The sequence below is a fragment of the Chanos chanos genome, chromosome 4 (assembly GCF_902362185.1).
Source record: "Chanos chanos chromosome 4, fChaCha1.1, whole genome shotgun sequence".
Lineage (NCBI taxonomy): Eukaryota > Metazoa > Chordata > Actinopteri > Gonorynchiformes > Chanidae > Chanos > Chanos chanos.
Genome location: NC_044498.1, coordinates 45,918,969 through 45,939,795, shown reverse-complemented (window position 1 = coordinate 45,939,795; position 20,827 = coordinate 45,918,969). Strand labels below are relative to the sequence as shown.

The window sequence follows — 20,827 nt, the reverse complement described above, 5'->3', positions numbered from 1 at the left end:
TGTAGTCACTGCTGAAAATGCATTTGAACAATATCAACATTACACGTTTATGCTGAATCTGAAAATAAAAAGAAAGTTCATCATATAGCTAAAATTTTCATGTTCAGCTAATCAAAAAAAAAAAAAAAAAAAAATCACACCATTTTACAATATACTCTGAGGGAAAAAAAAGGCAGGTTGTTGCAAAAGTTCAGTTCTGTATCTTGGAAGTGAGAAAAGCTGGATAGAAAGAAGGTGGAGAGAAACAAGAAACAGAGGGAAGCAAGGATAGGAGGTAAGTTGTGAGAAACAATGTGGCTTTGGCAGGCATCAAGGATCCCTTTTAGCCTACAAGACCCATGATTCCTGGGTAGCTGAGTAACGTGCACACATGTAACTTGAACATTCTCAGTGTGTCCAAAACAATTCACACATCATTCTTCAATCACCACATACCCAACTTTCTACTGCATTTCACACAGGACACCACCATTTAAAAAAGTGTAAAGTAACTTAAAAAGAGATATATATATATATATATATATATATATATATATATATATATACACTCTCTGAAACAGCAGGATTAAAAAGCTTATGACAACCAAACGAGTGATAATCTGCAGGTTGAAGCAGAATCAATGCAAAGTCACTCTCCCTCAATATCAGTAAGTACACAAGGGGGAAAAGGTGCAAAAAAGTTGTCAAGCTTGAAACCTTCCCACACAGGTTATGTAGTAACATGGCCATTTTCTCACAAACCCTTCCACACTTTCATCCACTAAATCCTGAAGTTAAACCCAGTGATGGTCTAAAGACCCAGTTCAAGAGTAGCAGTGGTCTCACATTCTCCTCCCACCCCCCCCCAAATCAAGTCCATTGGTGGTCTGGGCAAAGGGGCGTGTCACCGCTTTCAGCTGAGTCCCCATCAATAGCCATTTCAAAAAAAAGGCACCACAGCGCTTATAGGCGAACATTGCGCCAAAATGTCTCTTCATCAGTTTTAACAAGAACATTGACAACCACCACAAAAAGCAACAAAAAGTCTTTATTGTTTCTTGTATACTTTGTTTCATGATGTAGATATTATTAACACTGGAGTTCTTCCTTTCCCCCCCCCCCCCCCCCCCCCACCTAAAAAATTAAAAAAAAAAAAAAAAAAGTTTGCAATCCAATGGGTTGTGTTGTAATTTTATTGTTTTGAATCTTGATTTATGGTCCAAATGATCTCTCTGCATCTTGGGGGGGGGAAAGCAAAAAAAAAAAAAAAATGTGAGCAAAAGATGCCTTCTGTAGAACAGAGTCCTCAACGGGGGACAGGCGTTTATGCTTGACAGCTACCAGGGGTCCTCAATGTCTGCGTTATTCTGCAGAGAGAGACAAGGGAAAAAAAGAGAGAGACAGAGAGAGAGTGAGAGAGAGAGAGCGAGAGGACAACAAGACAGGAAAAAGTACCATTATGCCAGCATAACAGCATGATCAGTTAACATCACCTCTTTTACGTGGATGCTTGTATATATTCAAAACTTAACAGAAATAATGAAATAAAAAGTAAGAACAGGGGAATATGGTTGATGTGAGAAAACAGCAGTCTGACAGCTGTAAGGGCCCCTTTGTTGGGAAAAAAAAAAAAAAGTAATCCCTTGAATTAAAGATGTCCATTTATACCTACACCACTTACAAACACCGCCTCGCAACTGATGCTGATACATTCCATCACATGCACTAACATACATTCAGACACACACAGACACACACACACACACACGCACACACAGCAGTCTTTTTTTCTTTACTTATCAAATAATACAAGTTATCATATTTTCATTTTCAAATGTTATTATCAGTCAGATATTTTTATCATATGACCTGGAAATGTCTTATGTAATCCAATGTTCTTGTACATCATTGATAAATTATTACAGCTTATTTCAGTACCTATTATATTCCTGGTTGCTCTATAAGGTTTGGGCATTTAAACACTACATAATTTAACCGTGAGGAGGTCAGAATTCCCACAGCAATGTTGTTCTTGTGTTGTGCTTGTCGTTGTTGATTCTGTTCACAACTTCGGAAAACTCGTGTTTTCAAAGCAAAACACAAATAGCGGTCATAACAACTTCTCAAAATGTCTAACTCGGACAGAAATCCCATCTGGCTGGGGCCTACTCTGACCCTACACTGTTGCAGCCCGTCCTAAAGTCACAAAATGGAAGAGAATTATCTCAGTTGAGTTAGAAAGGTAAAAACATGCTGTGACACTATGTACATTTAATCCAATCAGAGATGAACGCATTAATCCTTCTGCCAATTAATGCAAACATTTCAGTAAGTTAACTTACCAAATGAAACAGGTGGGCTGCATTAATCAAGGAGTGAACACACACACAGTTAGAAAAGTCTCCAATATTTTTGCGTGTGTGGACGAAAGCATGCCTAATTCTATTTAAGAACTTTCTGTTACATAACTACATTCTGAACTAGCTTGTAAGGACAGTTGGAGGGGGAGTAAAGGGAAGGCAAGGACAGAAGTGTAGCAAACTGTACTTCAAATGCAAGCACACAAACATACATTCTCAGCAACCAACGGACACCTCTCACAGACAAGCACACTGTGACATCATTCAAGTCAAAAGAACACTCCAGGGGCCCACAGACACAGAGATAGACATAAACGTCATCTAACATAAACACACTCTCTCTCTCTCTCGAACACGCTGACTCACACAGCACGTCTCGGGTGCCAACCATGGGAAGGGCTTGGACCAACAACCCAACTCCTGACTTCAAAGTCAAAGTCAAAGTAAAAACTGGACACTGATTACACTACACCGTCATTCCGACACATTGTCTTTGGGGTTCTCCCGACACGTTATCACAGTATTTCACAGAGAGGCTGTCAACATGCATCTGTCCGTACACCTGACAACACCTGCATTTCTCTGATCATCATTATCATGAGACAAGTCGAAAGAAGTACATGAAGGAAAAAAAAAACCCACGTTGTACCTTACTCTGTATTAAATTATACCTATATCCTATTCCCCTCCCCTTCAAGATTTTCTTAAATGTTTAATGGCCAAAGTGACTGCATTTGTTTTTAAACGGTATTTTTATAGCCGACAAAGTGTGTTAGTTAACAGATCAAATGCATGTTCCTCTAAATCCACTGAAATCTATCTTAAACAATTACATATCATTTAATAACTGGCCACAAAGGGACATAGATCAGTCTATCATTAGAGCAGAGAGAAAGTCTAACATTAAGGGATAAAAGTGTTCTGAGTGGTGACACCCCCCCCCCCTCCTTTACTGAGCTCTGTAGCAGATTCCCACTAGAGTAAACTAATTGGACTTATTTTAAAGTGGATAAAGACTGAAATGAGCAGAGTTTGGGGACAGGGGGGTTCCAGATGTATGTGGGGGGTGCGGACGGGATGGGGGGGGGGGTGGCTGTCAGACTTGGATGAAGTCTCATGATAAGATGCATTAGGTAATGGGGCAGACACTGGGGATGCTGGGGGTAATATATCTCCAAATATATTTACCCTGGTCTCTAACATAGTCTAGGGGTAATGAGCAGCATATTAAAAGGTTGTAATATAATAATAGCTCAGAGCTAAGTCGTGTCCATACTCACCCCATCCTCCTCCCTGTGTGGGTTCAGTCTGTTATACACAGCCTCAATAACACTGTGCCTGGAGAAACACACAGTCACTATGAAAGAATATTCCGCACACACAAAACAAAGCAAAATCTAAGCAAATCAAAGCTAAGCAAAATGTTTTGGATAAACACTTTAAGTTTGAAGAAATATTTATGTGAGGCCTGTGTGTGTGTGTGTGTGTGTGTGTGTGCGTGTCTGTGTGTGTGTTGCTCACTTGCTGGCAAGACCTCCCCCTGGTGGGAGGTTGGGGATATTCTCTGCGGCGAGGTTTCTCATGACATGGACCAGGTCAGGAATACCCTCCTCCCCTGCTTTCTCTATGAGCTCTGTGAGGAAGAAGAAGAGGAAGAAAGACAGGGGGTGGGAGAGAGAGAGAAGGCAAAGGGGAGGGAGCAGAGTACATCACAGGTTAAAGGCAGCTAAATAAAACCACAAACACTGAGGGGCATGTGACAGAGATTTAATCACCAGAGCAGAACATTACATAGCATACAAATCCACTCTCTCAGTCTGTCTGTCTGGGTGTGACTGTGACTGTGTGTGTGTGTGTGTGTGTGTGATTGTGTGACTGTGCGAGAGAGAGAGAGAGAGAGAGAGACAGAGAAGGAGAGAGGGTGGGGTAGGGGGAGAGAAAGAAGGAGAAGATACACAGAGAAAAACAGAGGTTGGAAAGACAGAACAAAACAATAAGAAAAGTGAATTTACATCAGACACTGGTTCATGAAATATTTACACAAATTTGTTGGGAAATAAGAGGAGACAGAAAAAGCTGGGAGCAGAGAGAGAGAGAGAGAGAGAGAGAGAGAAGCAGAGCACTGTGGTCAGGAGAATGAGACAGACAGAGATTGTGAGTGTGTGTGTGTGAGAGAGAGAGAGAGAGAGAGAGAGAGAGAGAGGGAGGCTGGAGAAGAACTCTGCAACCCAGTTGGACTGCTCTGGGCCTACTGCCAGTTAGATGTTCAGCCAGCGCATTCCTCACCAGAGCAGCAGTGCAGACAATTCCCTCAGGCCCTCACAGCACCCAGCCAAACATTAGCGTAACATTACGCCAACCTTGGCCAAACGCTCCGGGCCCAGAGTTTACATAACCCCCCGAAATTGGAAAAGAAAAAGAGAGAGAGAAAAAAAAAACCTCACAACCGGCTGCCAGAGTATGCGCAATATCCAAAGAGAGGAAAGGAAAAAAGAAAAAAAAAAGGGGGGGGGGGGGGTGAAAAGAATGAGTCAAACTGCTGAGAGATAGTGAGCTGAGGTGAAACGGAGAAAGATGATGTAAAGAAAGGAAAAGGCAGGTCAAACACTGAGTAGAATGAAAGAGATTGGGGAAGGAGTAGACAGAGTGGAAGTTGAAGGAGTGATATTGGCAGAGACATGAGCAACATGAGCAACTGAGCTGGGGTCATACCACTAAGGGCTGGGCGATATGGCCGAAAAGTTGTGTGTGTTATGGTCGATTCACGATTTTGATTGATTTTTTTTTTCTGTCTGAACAGGTTTGTCGTGCTGCCACTTTTAGTTCAAACAGAGTTTTTACAAACTTTACGTGGTACGGTGGTCTGTTCCACGTCGGACCTTGCAAAACCGGACTATTTCCACATCACTGAGGTAACACAACTACCTTTCTTTGGTATTATTTCGTTGTCTTCAGTGGCTGCGGCCACCATTACTCAAGCTTGTTGCTGACCGTCAAAGCTCAGGCGTGCAAGCGTCTCCAAGGAAACGGTGACAGCCAACGTTACTGCTGTAACTACAGAGAACCGCCGGCACTAGCGTTTGAGTGACAGCAGAGGAAGCGCTAATCTTGATTTTTGCGATTTAGGCATCTTTCACATCGCTCAAAAACAAAAACTCAAATTGATCGAATTAATTCGATATGTCGCCCAGCCCTACACACTACTGATTCATGTGTTTATAGGGACGCCTAACCAACCATCTCCAATAAACACTTCATTTTTAAGAGGATTTAAGAAGCTGATGCAAGCATACTCCAAAAACTTGTCACGAAACTTATTCTTGATCAACTTCAACTTAAATGTAGCCAAAGCTTGTTCATTTGGCGTATTCATTGGCTAATACTAACAGGACAAACAGGGGTGTGCGTGTGTGTGTGTGGGTGTGTGTCAGATTGGTGGGGTTGAAAAGTTACCATGCATTGCTTGAGTTTGATGAGAGCATGTGTGCACATTCTCACCTTCCACACGGGACTCAAGGAACTTATCAAGCTCTGCGTCTTTCTTCACCGCCTCCTCTGACACTTTGGGTGCATTGGGCAAGCACACTAACACAACACTCATGTTATCTCGACTTCCCTGAACACGACAGAAAGACAGAGGGGATACAAAGAAGGACTTGCTTTATTCACAGAATACTATCAGTTTTGATGCATCTTTCAAAATAGGGTGAAACACGTTAAAAAAATAATGGTTTCTGACATCTGTGTCTGCAAATCAAGGTATCTTTGCTACAAATATCATGTCACCTCACTGAGCAGTGTTATTGTCATACGAAGGACATTTTACGTTAATAGGTCTCATTTTACGAAATGTGAATTACAATGAATTATGATGACCCATCAAGTACACTGATTTCTACCTCATGTTTCTGGTGGTTCAGTTCCTTTGTGATTTGATAGCGATTCTACCGCAACATAGATAACTAAGTCACCGAACGACAGCTCTTGAGAGCATCAGTCTGCCCCTTGACCACGAACCCTCTAAATTTACACCACAAGCTGTTGCAGAACAACTACCGTACCTTGTGTAGACATGTATCCACCACTTCGTTGCAAACTTTCTCCAAATCGTCCGTAACCTCCAGCCTCGCCCGGACAAAGGCACACAGCTCCTCGTTGCTCATCACGTCCCAGATACCGTCGCAGGCCAGCACTACAAACTCATCCTCTGCCTCTGATCGCACAATCTCAAAGACCTCTGGTTCGGGGGATACCAGCTGTTCGGTGGGGCCCTTTCCCTCCACACATTTGTAGTCGTAGTCGCCCAGTGCCCGAGAGACTGCCAGTGAGCCGTTGACCCTCTGGATCATGACCGATCCGCCAGCATTCTGGATGCGCTCCTTCTCGCGTGGGTTGCAGGGCTTGTGGTCCAGCGTGGAGAAGCAGACGTGGCCGTTTCTGCAGAGCAGCGCCCTCGAGTCGCCGCAGTTGATGAAGTAGAGGTGCTCGGGAGAGAGCAGCACCGCCACCGCCGTGGATCCGCTTCGATCCATCCCGTTGCGCAGGTCGGTGAAGCTGCGCATGTGCTCGTCGATGTTGAGGAAGCCGGCGCGGATGCCGCTCTTGACCGCCTCCACCGCTAGTGACTCGGGAGCGGGCGCCCCCGCCTGTCGCAGTTTGTCGGCGGAGCCGGCGGCCACGATGTGCTCCAGCAGGTGGTTGGAACAGTAGTTGGCGACGCGGGAGCCGGCGTGGCCGTCGTAGACGGCAAAGAAAGACCAGTCGTCCAGGCCGTGCGGGAGACCCACGGCCGCCGTGTGTGCATCCTCCATCTCCACACGCCAGCCCTGCATGCTGCTCAGGCCATAGCGCAGGCCGTTGCCCTCTCCGTGCGCGTTGTGCTTCTCCGTCTTGGGCTTGTCCAGGAACGCCCCCATGGCTCAGGCCACCGTCTGGCAGGCACAGAAAGAGATGGTATGTGGTTGCACAAATACAAATACATGCTACGAAATAACGCTGTATTAGTGTGACCGCAAAGACATGTGCTGAAGGTTAAAAACACAGCGGAATAAGATTGATAGGCCAGTTGCAAGTGAAATTAAAATGAAACAACTGATGGTACCACAACGTGCGGGTACTTTGTACAAAAAAAAAAAAAGAAAGAAAAAAAAAAAAAAAGAAACAGCCTGCTGACACTATTTAAGGCAACCATTATGGAGGGACACTGTCTGCCGCATATGGTCCAATACCTCCCACGTCGTGCCTGGTGTAGCTGAGAATGAATGCAGGAGTTTAGATACTGCCTTCAACAGACGGTTTTCTATTAACAACAAACTGAAGAGCTTTGAGTGAAATAAACATGTTGAGATTCTTGGCTCTAGATCCCCAGTACGTTCAGTCTGGGTGTAGCTTTTGAAAAACACTCTGAAAGCCAGATAATCCGGCTGCCTGTGTAGAGTTAGTGTAGTTTTTGGAAGAAGTGTAAAAAACAAATCAGTATTAGCAAATCCTTTCTAGCACTCTGAAGTAAATGGCAAAATCACCAGAGTGGCATTATAGCCAATGGCTTAAGGTCAGATGCAGGCCACATCAATGGCGGATGGTGCTAAATGCTTTTCTGAGAAAACAAGGGAGAACAGGAGCCTGTATACTTACTGTGTCTAGTGCAAACACCTTTTTCAACCTGACACAGACATGTCTGACCCCAGGTCATTCACAGAATCTGATATTTTGAGTTGACTACCAGTGCAAAGGGGAGGGGGGGGAGGTGCAGTAGCGTGTCATTTGAAAGGGTTGACATTATTTAAAAGGAGTAAACAGGAAAGGCATGTAGCTTACATAGCCTTCCCTTCAGACTGAGATCCTGGGGTGCTGAGGGAGGGAAAGAATGAGCACTCAATCACAACCATTCACAAAGTCATTGCTAACCCCTAAGCTTTTCGCCCTGTAAACTGCAAGGGAATCTTTTTTTTTTTTTTTTATAATAGCTGCAAGCAATTCGTAGGTGTTTAAAGTTCTTCACTGTCTGTTCTCTGTTCAGTCATTAGTGGTAGAACTAAGACTGAGGCGATTGAAGAGGTTGCTGTAACAGAGATTAAACGTCTCACCCAGCAGGCTGACAGGATTTGTTTGCCTCAGACGGGCCAGCCTTTTATAGCTCGAGTGGAGCTGGAAGGCAACACAAAAGCAAAACAAAGCTGCAGTCCAGCACAAGCTGTCTTCACTTACTCCACCTTGCTAATGTAAAACTCCCCACTACAAGTATTTAAAACCTGAGACAAATGGCACTGGGTATATAAGGACAACCTATGTCCTACAGTCAAGTAAGCGGTGTTACACACGTGTAAGACCATGAAATGCTATAGGAGGACATAGCTCAGAGTTCTCCTTAACAAGCGGCTAATGTCAAAAGGTATACAGTGAGAGAGAGGGAGAAACTCACTCTAGAACCTTACTGGTTGTGTCTGAATTCATTTAAAAAATGTGGATTAAATCAAAGTGTGTGTGTGTTGATAGAAGGAAGAGATATGTTGTTGCTCTGTTTGCCTTGCACAGAAGGTACTCAGTTTCACTGTTTTAATGGTCACAGTGCAAACAGTCCGGGGAGAAAAGTTCTGGAACTGGCAGCTCAGTTGGTCAGCAGTGAAAGCAGGTCACCCAGCACCAGGCTGACAGCTCAGTCACAACAGGTTTTGTTCAGTGATACAGAGCTGAGGGTGGAAGCTTCACATGTGATAAAAGGAACGCTATGTTTATTGAACACATACATACATCAACCTAAAAGAAAAGCCCTGAGAATTTATGTATCGAGGGTAGAAATGAACCAAAAAGTTTTGCGATGTTCAAAATGAACATCAAAAGGTTCTTGTTTTTGTTTCTAGCTACCTCAGCCCCCACAACCTAACACACACACACACACACTTTATAGGGAAAACTAATGACCGATTTTAACACCTATTTAAATTGCCTAAGATGGTGCCTGAAGGCTGCACTTATACACACGGATTAAGACTTTCATAGTGTTCACTTTAATATTGTCAACAATCCTGAGAAACTCAACACACAGCATGCTCCAGTAAACTACCTAGTGACAGACCTGAGATTACAAACATTGGAGCAGTTTTAAGCTGCTTTGACCAACCTGTCCCAATAAGAACATTATAAGTGTCCAAGAATAGACATTGTTGTACTCCTGAGTCAGCGGGGCCTGACAGTGCGAGCATTTCACTCGCATTTGCCACTAAAAATAGTGAGCGAACTGTAAAATGTATTGAGGACCGAGTGTGCAAATAAAAACGTATTACAAAATTCAGCCCAAGCAGGCTCCACCCCCCCCCCCCCCCCCCCCCCCCCCCCCCAAACAAAAACGTTGATAGCACAACAAAAATGACGATGACATGGTCACTGTGCTGAACCAATGTTGTCTGTTGAAAACAATCACGTGATCCACTCATCCGCGCCCAGTGATATACTGTGTGTCTAAACGGACTGACCAGACTTTTTTTTGGCATTTAAAACTAGGTTTGTACAGTTTAAAGCATAGATAATTACATAACTAGAAGCAGAAATAATGAAAAACCTAGTGTACTTTTAGTATTCAAATAAATGAAATCATTTAGCTTGTAAACGTCTCCTTGTATCCCTTTATTAAGAAAAAACACATTATTTGATAAATTTTCATTTTGCCCCTGAAGGTGTTTATGCGCTCCTCATTTTTTTAACTTAGGAGCACGTGCGCTCCTTGGGAAAAAAGCAAGCGTCAAGCCCTGGTCAGTGACACATATACGAAACAATATTAACACGCACAGCCTGCAGTGCAATACTTCAATCCTTCATCAGCTCGGTTACACTGAAAGATTGTAAGGGACCACGACATATATTTGGGTATACATGATAAAACTACACACCTTCAGTTAAACAGATCCCCTCAAAGTAAACAAAGGGTAAATGGAAAAAAAAAAACAACCAAAAAACGTAGACTGTGGCCACACATGCATTGCAGCAATTACCAACACTCAGGACATTACTGAATGGTTAATGTACACAGGCTTTACTGCAGTTTTCCAAAACAATGAGATAACCTTTAAATAACCCCTGAACAGATCCATTCTCTTTAATACAATTTTTGGCATAAACAACCTCAATGTCACTAAGATACAGCCGTGAGATGCTTATCCGTACTACACTCCAGAATCACCTGCACATACTAAAGTTACACACACTACTTCAGGTGCAAAGAAGCAAATTTGCTGAAAAAGATGCAAAAAATCAGTTACTTTTAATTAGCTTCAGTAGGTAATGATACCTACATGAGGTTTGCGAATCAAAACATTGTTTATGAAGTGGCAAACAGCTTCTTGACAACTAACTGGACAGAAAGGAATTTAAGTCTCAATAAGCTTTGCAATCTAGACAGGAGGCATTTCATGATGTCATTAAGCAGCACGTCTGAGTATCTGCGATGAAATTCACCTCACGCCTACTGGGCTAAAAATACCGCCAGCTTAGATTACAGGCTACTCTTCTTCCCTTTTGCTCAGGTCTTCAGTCGAACACAGGCCAGAGGATACTCCCTACACTCTCGCCTTTCATTAAGGGAAGTCACGCTTCCCTCAGCTTCTCCAAAAGAAAAACAGGCCAGGTTTTGCAAGTGCCCCAACGTCCAGCAGGAAAAACGGAGAGTTTCTGCTAAATATAACTTGTCTCGCGGCGTGTGACGAAAGTTGGTGTCTCTGAGGTTAAAGGTTCAAACTTCTGCCGTTACAAGAGGGTCAATATCTTACTGTGAGAGCAATATACAAAGAAAAAAAAATTCAGCTCTTAAAACAAGGGTGCTGATCTTTCCTCTGCGGTGGAGCACCTGGACTCTAATTTGACATTCGGTGTACTTTGATCATGCACTCCCATTTGCATGACAGTACACGAGAAAGGCCCAAACAGAAGAACTAATTGCTTATGGATGGATGTGTTGGTTCACAGAGGCCTTGTGATGCAGCCATCAAGCAGATAATAAACAGAGGCAATAAGGGCTGGTAAGAACACCTCTGTCCTGACACAGCTCAAGGACAAAACAACACTCCTGCAATCAGCACTCTCTCTGAGATCATTTTTGTGTAGCCCTTCCATCATTCCTCTATACTGTGCCTGGACAAGCTTTAAAATACATATATACATAAACAATAAATTTAAGACTACCAGCCAGCATATGACAGAAATCCAACCACTCTACATACTAATCTAGGTAATATCGCAAAAACATCCACAAAAGAGCATACCAATATTCAGCTGTTCTATACATATATTTAGATGGCATACTCCTTCACTAGATGCGTCACTGTAAAAATGAATAAATAACTCCTACCTTACCAAATGGTGGCCTCATTCAATAGAGATCCATCTCCTGCTGATCAGCTGCTCATACACACAAGGCAGAGCAAGAGAAAAACCTGACCTACACATTCCATTGAAGCGATCTGGGAGTTGAACACAGCCCCGAGATCTATTGCACTGCAGTGATGTAACCACTGGACCACTGTCATATGTTCCGTTTCCATGCCTACCATGCCTAGAGTGGCAGCCCTGAGTGGTTTCTATGGCAACAGGGAGCTTCAACAGGGCACTTGAGCACATCTTGCCCATGTCCTGTCCCTTCTGTGGAACGAAGAGAACCGTGGGCGCGATAACACAGATTTACGCGTTTGTGTAGATGGACAGTCACACAAGTGTTCTGGTTTTAATGCATTTTTGGAGGAGAGAAAAATGACTCAGGATGAGGTATAGGCTGTGAGAAATTGGAAGTATAAATGAGAAAAGGCTTCAGTAGTCTCACAAAGGCTCGTCTTGTCTAGTCGGCAGAGTGACCATAGCTTTGAGGTCTACATCAGTTTCTATTCTTAATTTGTTTAACAGTGAGGACAGAGCAGACCCTTCAACACTCAGCAGGCATCGTCTGATTAGCATCATACATTGGCGTGGCTGCCACTGCCCCAAAAAGGCAGTCGGGAGTCTCCTTTTGCTTTGGAAAACAAAAATTATCAGGAGCTTCAATATTTTCTAGACAAAAATCAAACAAACAAATAAGAAAAAAAAGTACAGCATTTCTATAGCAATGTGGTTCCATATAGAGAAGTAAAACACAGACATGTATGCCTGTGTGTGTGTGTGTGTGTGCGTGCGTGCGTGCGTGCGTGCATGTTGTTCGTGCTCAGCCCGAGCTCTCGTGTCCATGCAATAAGTTAAAGTGATGTGGTGATCTCATGTTGGATCTCAGTGCCTCTGGGTTATGTTTTGGCAGCGAGAGCCGACCTGACTGCTGCACTGGCCTTGTGTTCCCTTGTTCTTTGAGCACAAATGAAAGACAAACACTCATTATGTCAGTACTGGAGCAGCTGCGTGGAGAGGGAAAGCTTGTAGTCAGGCAATGGCAGTGTTGTGAAGAGACTGCTACATCATAGAGAGATCATCCACGTTGAGGCCATGAAGGAAGGTGACAGGAATAGATAGCCACACAGCTGAATATGAAATGCTGAGCAACACAAGACGCGAACTGCCCCCAACTACTAATCCAAGGCCAGGCTCCTCCAAACCAGTATTTTTCCAGCTTTCTTACTTCTTGCTCTAAGACTCAAAGCACTCATATTAGCCATCCCAAAAACTGATGGCCCTCTTACAGGGAACGTTCAACCTTATCTCAGCCTTTGTTAACACGTCCGATGATTCTTGATGGAAAAATGTGGATTTGTGGAAATGTGGAGTCTGCTGTACTTCTCAAAAAGGTCAAAACAGCTCTGAAAACAATATTTACACACTGTGTATTTAGCAGTAGCTGGCTGTGACAGTTTAGAATTTCCTAACAAACTACTTTTCTATTTTTACTATTTGTTATGTCCAGTGGGTTAAAAAAAAAAAGAAAAAAAAAAAGAGGAAGATCTAGGCTGCATCTATCAAGCACAGGCTTTCCTGACTGACATGCAATATCGCTAATAGTCTTCGCATCTGTTACTGCACAGGTGAAACAAAGGAGCATCTTTCACAAGTTTTTGTTTTTGCATAGTCAATCATCAAAGTCACACTGATATGCTTTCTGAATTTCACAATGTGGGCAGCAGAAAAAAAAAAAAAAAATTAAACGTTGGTCTGATTACACTGAGCATCAAAAAAAATTGCGTCAACAGTTTAAGGAAACGAGGCAAGGGGCCCGTTAGTCAACGAAGGCGAACTTCCCCTTTAAGTTAGGGTTTCTCAAATTCTGCAGATAATTTGACAGGTCTTCCAGCTAAAAATAAGGCAAACAAGGGAGGGTTGCCAGGTTACAACTTTCTCTACATCATTTGGCCGGCCAGCCATCCATACCACGCTGAAATGGGACACTCCTACCCCACCACATCCTAACAAACAATCCATACAAGGCCAACTTCAAAGGAGAGCCATAATCATCAATTTGATAAGCCCGTGTATATGACTGACAGGCATTGAGGAACTGCCCGTACCAGCACAGCTGGGTGCATCAGGGGCGTGGGCATATAGCAAAGACACGACAACAAACTTGCAGCCAAGAGAGAGAAAATCTTTTACGATCTCGGTCATCTCTTAGGTAAAACTCACCACCAGGTCAGGTCTGATCAGGGTCTTTCCACCAGCTCATACAGGTTTATCCAGACTTCTCCAGTGTCGCTTGCAAACCACAGTGATGGTACCATGTATATATTCCACAAATACACACAGGTCATACACCTGGGATTGATAACTGTCTCTGTAAACATTTGAAAGAACGCCGGATGAAGAAATGCATAGAGTTCTGATGAGTCAGCTCAACTCCTCACCAACTGACGTCTTGTCTGAGTCTTCTCTCTGTCTCCACTGCCATTACCACAGTCTCTAAAGTTTCAAGAAAGCTCTTCCTGTAAAGATCTACCTTGAGTAAAGTTCTCATACATTAGATTACTGGTAAGAATGCTTTAGCTCCAGGGCCAATCTTGTGGAAGGTAAACCAAACGCTGTTTGTATGTGCATGCGTTTCAGTGCCAGAGACAAAAAGAGGAACCAAACAAACCTGTGTGGCCTCTGGTCTTCACATTTGCCTCAGTGGTGTCCATGAGCATCTTAATAAATGTTTAATCGAGGGATGACACCAAACCCTGCACACCATTTGTGTAGCTTACGCTATAACATTGTATCACTAAGAGGTTGAGAAAGTAATGCAGCATAAACAAACAGACCAGTACATCAAACCTCAGTACAGAAGGTTCAGCATCAAGTAATAGGAAAATATTTCAACATACTTGAACGAGAAAATATTTCACTGCGTCCTAACGCTGTGTGAAAACGTGTGCAGTTTCAAAGTTTGTCACAAGCATCAAGCAAAAACTGCAAGTGATACACAAGCAAGTTCCCACTGTCTCTTTCATTAGCCCAGTCAGCCCAGATCTGCATATACTCTTATCTTACTGTGTCACAAACTTTGCCTCACACTCATTTATAGAACATTACCATCTCTTTCTTATTCATCCAAGTTATTAGCACAGGTGATATTATTGAGATAACTAGCACCACTAATAAATGTGTAACAAGGGTTACAGATATTATTTTTTAACATTTTTTTCCAAATTGGTGGAGGCTTGTTTACAACAACATAAAAAAGTATTTGATTGGGGAAACAAAGTGGTCAATAAAAGCCACTTTAATTTTCAAATCTATGTGCTCAGGGTGTCTCATTACATTCCACATTAATTACACGGTTACCACCACTCACGAATACTTCGCAATCAAAAACTCATCCTGACCACACACACTAAACTGTTGTCGCAATCGTGTATGGAGCGTGGGTATTAACAGTCTAAGAGCAACCCAGCACTACTCTAAATAACTCTGAGAGGATTCAAAACATGAACATTTACCTGGGTCTGGAGTTACCTGTATGGCACATTGGAAGTCTAGACAGTGTGCTTCACTGGCAAATTCAATTTGGTGATCAGCTCATTAGAACCATGCACCGCTTGATTAGCCTTTCAGTGATGGCGCTTGACAAATCAAGGGACATTGCTGACTATGACCTTACATAATGTGAATCACTTTCAAAGGAGACCACAGTAGACACGTCACAACCGAGGATGAAAGATGTGATAAAACCGAGCGCCATTTAGGCCGATGTTTCCTTTTTGGGACAGTCTCCTGCCTAATTCCCAACTTACACTGTCGGAAGATAACTAATAAGCTACACAACAAACGCTCTCAAATAGGAGGATTTTTTTTGCCTCGATGAGTTCAAGTTCAAGGTCAGGTCCAAACCTCTGTTATTTCATTGGCCCCTCTTTTCTTTATTTAGCATTTCTGCATTACACCCTCTGTGTATGCAATAAGACCAAATGCTCTCTGTCAGCTTGTTCAGGCCACGACAGATAGCGATGTCAGTTTGAATTCAAACAAAAATACAAGTTTTACAGAAGGCCTCAAAGGTGAAAAATACTTCCAGGAAACAGGAAAAGTAATATGTAAATATTCAAAAATAAATATTTATTGACTTCACAAACTAAGACTGTGAAAGACATATGCCCAAAGTTTTGTACAAAACTGTACCAACGCTAAACTATACAGCCACAAAACACAGGCTCTTCTCTGTGCATTAGGCAGGGTCTTTGAATTGGTGTAGCGTGGCTTTTCCCTAAGGATATGTCGAGATGGGTCTTTTAAGGTTGCAACTAGATTTAATCAAATTAGGACAAACAGTTCTTTACACACTTTATAGACATAAATCAGTGTTTTACGACATTGTGGAGTGAAAAGTTTGGCTGTCATCTTCCTCATGTGAACATACACAGATTCTATCATGAATTATTTGCAAACAGCGTCATGGCTCAAGCCAGAATATGGAAAACTAAAATAACAACTAAACACTTAATCCTTGACTTCATTTTTAATTTATCTGTGACAACCTACAAGTGTGAACATAAGCTCTGATTTCTAAAATTTATTTAGAGCTAGCACAACATTTATATTACATGCCCAGCAGAACAAGATCTCTTCAGGCAAACAAGCTTCCAGATACATCTTAGCGGAAATCGTCGGGTTTAGCTGAGGGAGGGACAAGTCACCAGACAAAAAAAAAAAAAAAACCCCAAAAAACAGGGTTTTAAGAGAGAGTAGAGTTTCATGATTCCTATCTCAGAAGTTTATAAGCTAGACCAGAGGTGATACTCCCTTTGCCTCCCTGTCATGCAGTGCCTTCCTACTGAGTTCCTATCTTGTTGCCACATGACGCAACTCTTTACCACAGGTAAAGGCAGGAGACAGCTGATTGGCTAACTTCTGAGGTAACCTACAGATAAACATTTGTTGATGGGGACGCGATTCACTGAACACCAGGTATTTGTTTCTCATGGTTTTAAGTGTAAATAAACAATTTTGCAGCTCTCACTCATGGTCAAGAACATAAAAAAATCCATAAAGTGTCAAACAAATTGCCTGTGATACACTCATAAGAGCTATATAAAGGCCTAGGGTCTGTGCAAAGACTACTGGTAATAATAAACTAGTCTCTCCTCATCATAAGATATACACATTCCCTCAAAATGAAAGTAAAGGTTTTTATGGTGTACCTGGTTAAGACTCAAACACTCCAAAGGTGCCTTTAGGATAAACTGTTCAAATCCCCCTCATTCCACACTTGCCAACCACATTGCGGTGTTCAAGGGAACACAACTGGTCACATTCTCATGGGCAAGTGTGCTGACCACAGTGAGTTTCCTGTCATTGCACTATGGTGGTGTAGGATTTACCATCCAGATAATGCTTTCCTTGAAGTGTGTTACATCACTTAATGATTCAAGGCAGATCATACTGCAAAATGAAAAAATAAAAAAAAATCCGTGGATGACTAAACAAGTGTCAGAGGAAGTGGGTGCTGGCCTCTGTCATCTCAACTGAACTGACATGCAAGTGGGAAGCTTACAAAAGATCATCGGTACTAGGGCATTCCGAATCGTCAGGAAAACGGCAAAAAAAAAAACCCAAAACAAAAACATTATACAACAATCGGATGTACAGATTTCCCAGGAAAGATCTGCTAGTCAAGTTTCTCTCCCATGGAGAAATCTGAAATGGCCTCAACTGGCAGGTCTTCCAACTTTCAACTGCAGTGTTATTGGATGGCAAGAGGGAAATTCAACAATTAAATTTAGAGGAAAAGAAAAACCCCACAATGATCATCTTTGAATCCAGATGGTGAGGCTTTACCGTGAACAAGCCTGCTTATTCAGTTAACACAAGACCATTTGATAATAAATACAAGGCCTATGTAATTTAGGCTATAAAAAGAATGATGAGTAAACTTCAAACCATGATAAAGTGTCTCTTGTGTACTGTTCACCCACTGAAACCACATTTCAAACATACTGTGTTTCAAGGTTTATAGTAACCAGCATAGTACTGACTGGCCCCAAGTATAAGATCTGAGGAGTGAGTGACAAAGATACTGAAGGAGACCAGTCAGGCTAGAATGGAAGAGACTGTTTTCACATGCCAAGCTGGCTCAAATCAGTGACAACTGGAATTATGCATATGCCTTCAGAGAGGAGTCTGCAGTAGTAACAACGGGAGACTATAAACAGAAAACCCCTCATTTGCTGTATTTCCCTCTCCATTATCATTCCTTGCCAATGATATATACGGTTTTGAGCTCTCACAGACAGTAGTACCAGTAATGTAAGTCATGTTAATTTAGCTAGTATGTCAGAACAAATTTCAGAAAGTTCTAAAGCCCATGACAAAGTTGTGACAAAACCCATGACAAAGTCGCCTGAAAACTAGTTTAGCTGTGATGTGATGTGATGCTAGCTGTTACCCTAGCTGACTAGCACACAACCCTCCCAGAACAGGTTTGTTAATTATAACTTTCGTTGCAGTTTTTCCACTCCTAACAACAAACCGACATCATCATCATCACATCACAATATAACATGACACGCTGGGTAAATGGCCCGAGTTATTCTATACCATGTCCCATGTTTTAAAGACAACATTAACAATTCAAATTATGTAAGATAGAGCAATCCAGACACCGTTGATGTCAGTTCACAGAATACATGAACTGTGCTACAGCAGCAATGAGGTTTAAGGTATGCTTTTACTGCAGGTTTGGATATAATGATTCAAAATGTCATCTCCATGGTCACACTGAGCAACAAAAATAGGGGGAAAACTATGTTCATAACAAATATTAAATAAAAAACACTTGAGAGCTGTACAACACTGCCAGATGTTCTTGTACCCAACTGAAAATGATCTCGGCATCATTTCAGCACTGCATGTTGAGAAAGCTACTACTGTACACCAAATCAGATTTTCAGTCAAGATCAATCACCTGTAGGACAACAGCCACTCAAGTTAATTGTCACTACCATGCAGTCTGTTCAAGACAAAGCCTTAAACCTTAATCCATCTAGTCTCAGCAGAAGAACACAGATGTCTCCAAAGAGGATCTTCATCATCACAAATGGAAAGACAAAGCCCAAATATGTGTGGGGGAGTTTGTTGGTTGTGGTGAAGAGAGAGGGCTGACGTTATGAAGATTAGGGCCAAACATTAGTTTCCAGTCCAGTTATTTTAGAGCAAAGGGCAATGTTGGATAATCAGTTGACAACTCAACTATTTTCCTGTCCAGAGGAATGGGTCATCAGCATGCACATGTGCCAGGGGGTGGTCAGTCAAACCTTCATCTCTTTGTGCATATCTAAATAAGTTTTTTTTACTAGGGTTCAAAAATTCTATTTGTCTCATCTGCAACCTGTTATGACATGGGGATGAAATCAGACACATTCCTTTTAATAGGTAAGATGGTGGAAAGCAACAGTGGTAAATGTGGTGCCAAAGGAGCTGCAGATATAGCTGACTAAAATATACTTTATTAAGAGGGAGTGCGTACGAGTATTTCCCCTCATAGATAGACAGAATATCAGCATGAATTGGCACTTCAGATTACACTCAAACGGTGCATTAAAACGCCTCTCCTCCCCAGTAACCCCCGTGCAAGCTAAGGTTTCGTAGAGTAAGTTCATGACGTGCGTGACACAATGAAAGATAAGCTAATAAAGGTTTTAAATCAAAAGGCAGTTACAGGCCATATTCACACACCAGTATTGCAGTCAATGTTAACGCACGTGTGGCACCAACAAGCAGTACTTCCAAAGCACCCAGCAGTGTACGAGCAAGCCAAAAATAGAGCGGTTTGTGAAAATTAAAGTTTATCAGCTTTCGATCTTACCTCCTTTAAACTGCTTCCCTGCTATTAAACATATCCCCCTACTGTCGTAATGACCGTTTAAATTTTGAGAGAGGCAAAAAAACTAACGTTACTATGTTATGTAACGCTTTCATTCCATTTCGTGGCTTCAGCTCGCTGCACACGGCATACGGTAAAAGTACACCAAGTGGTTTAATTAATTCAGGGAAAATACATTAAATGTGATTGACAGTGGCCAAAAATTACTAGCGAAACAATTATCCTCCTATGTCATCATCACAGAGCAAGGTGGTTGGCTACTATTCATATCTGCAGAAGAGACACTCAGTTGTAGCTAACTGCACTAGCACAACTGGCTAGCTGTGCTAGTTAATATTAACGTGACGCTCAGATTCAAACGTTCCTGTTCCTAGCTAACTTAACCTAGCATTTAGCTTAGGTTAGAGCTAGAACGTTTTGCTATGTCAGCTAGCTGCCTACTGCCAAGCCAAGCGCTGAAGTGAAAGCCTTTTGATAAGAGACGACAACTGACATAGCCAAGTTTTGGAACTTCATCTGAGACAACTAACCAACATCTGAATGCTGTACAACTGATTCATTTGTATTAGGTTTAGCGAGGCAGCTATCTGGCAACCATTAGAGAATATTAGAGTGAGCTTTCGGGCTAGCAAGACCTCTGTCTCAGGTGGCCCAGTAAACAGACCTGTTACAAAACATTGCTATGCTAGCTACACTGCTTGGTAGAAAGCTAATTCTGTTTTAGTTAGCTACCAGACACTGACTTACGGTTTTCAGGATGAAACTGTCCTCCTTCAAATCTCCACGTTCCAGACTGCCGACGTAATTTTCTTATCTCGACCTCCCTGTCTAACTAACCATGTAGTTAGGCTATATTTCTTCCTTTTATCCTAGCCAGCTATAAAGCTAGCGCCCAGAACTAGCTAGGTAGCAATGCAGTTGAATTCACACGGTCAGTTCTCCTTTCAACTGTTCTCGCCTTTGACTGTGTGGTTTTTTATACATGTTTGACACCCAACCACATCCCTACTGCAATATAAGTACAGAGGGATACCTTATTTTGGTAACGAATGCGGAATATGCCGAAATAATGAGGATAAATTGCTTTTCTACATGTTCGAAACAGATGACGTTCTTTCTTCCAATGACGGCCCAGCACAGTTTGCCTGTAAAGTGGGAGGTACCATTGTCTCCATATTTTTACATCATTGGCCCAGAACTGCGTGTGTTAATATTGGTTTGTATGCCAGTCTGT

General features: G+C 42.3%; 1 protein-coding gene across 4 annotated transcripts; it reads right to left on the bottom strand.

The window, feature by feature from the left end:
* Positions 1 to 1,152: 1,152 nt before the first annotated feature.
* Positions 1,153 to 20,713, bottom strand: ppm1ba (protein phosphatase, Mg2+/Mn2+ dependent, 1Ba). 4 transcript variants are annotated; one of them, XM_030771639.1, is made up of 7 exons: positions 20,341 to 20,713; positions 13,923 to 14,070; positions 6,401 to 7,270; positions 5,838 to 5,955; positions 3,861 to 3,972; positions 3,620 to 3,677; positions 1,153 to 1,346 (listed from the first exon to the last, which is right to left on the bottom strand). In XM_030771639.1, exons 3-7 carry the CDS (start codon positions 7,253 to 7,255, stop codon positions 1,317 to 1,319), a joined length of 1,173 nt encoding a protein of 390 aa, XP_030627499.1. In that variant the 5' UTR covers positions 7,256 to 7,270; positions 13,923 to 14,070; positions 20,341 to 20,713; the 3' UTR covers positions 1,153 to 1,316. The 4 variants fall into 4 exon arrangements, with proteins under 4 accessions (XP_030627499.1, XP_030627498.1, XP_030627500.1 ...); XM_030771638.1 differs by lacking the exon at positions 13,923 to 14,070; XM_030771640.1 differs by lacking the exon at positions 13,923 to 14,070 and having other exon boundaries at positions 20,627 to 20,696.
* Between the last annotated feature and the right edge of the window lie 114 nt (positions 20,714 to 20,827).

Coding starts and splice junctions, on each gene's coding strand:
- ppm1ba (XM_030771639.1), bottom strand. CDS start 7,255: ATGGGGGCGTTCCTGGACAAGCCCAAGACGGAGAAGCACAACGCGCAC. Junction 5,956..6,400: donor TGGATACATGTCTACACAAG/GTACGGTAGTTG, acceptor TGTCGTGTTCAG/GGAAGTCGAGATAACATGAG. Junction 3,973..5,837: donor CCTTGAGTCCCGTGTGGAAG/GTGAGAATGTGC, acceptor TCTTCCTCACAG/AGCTCATAGAGAAAGCAGGG.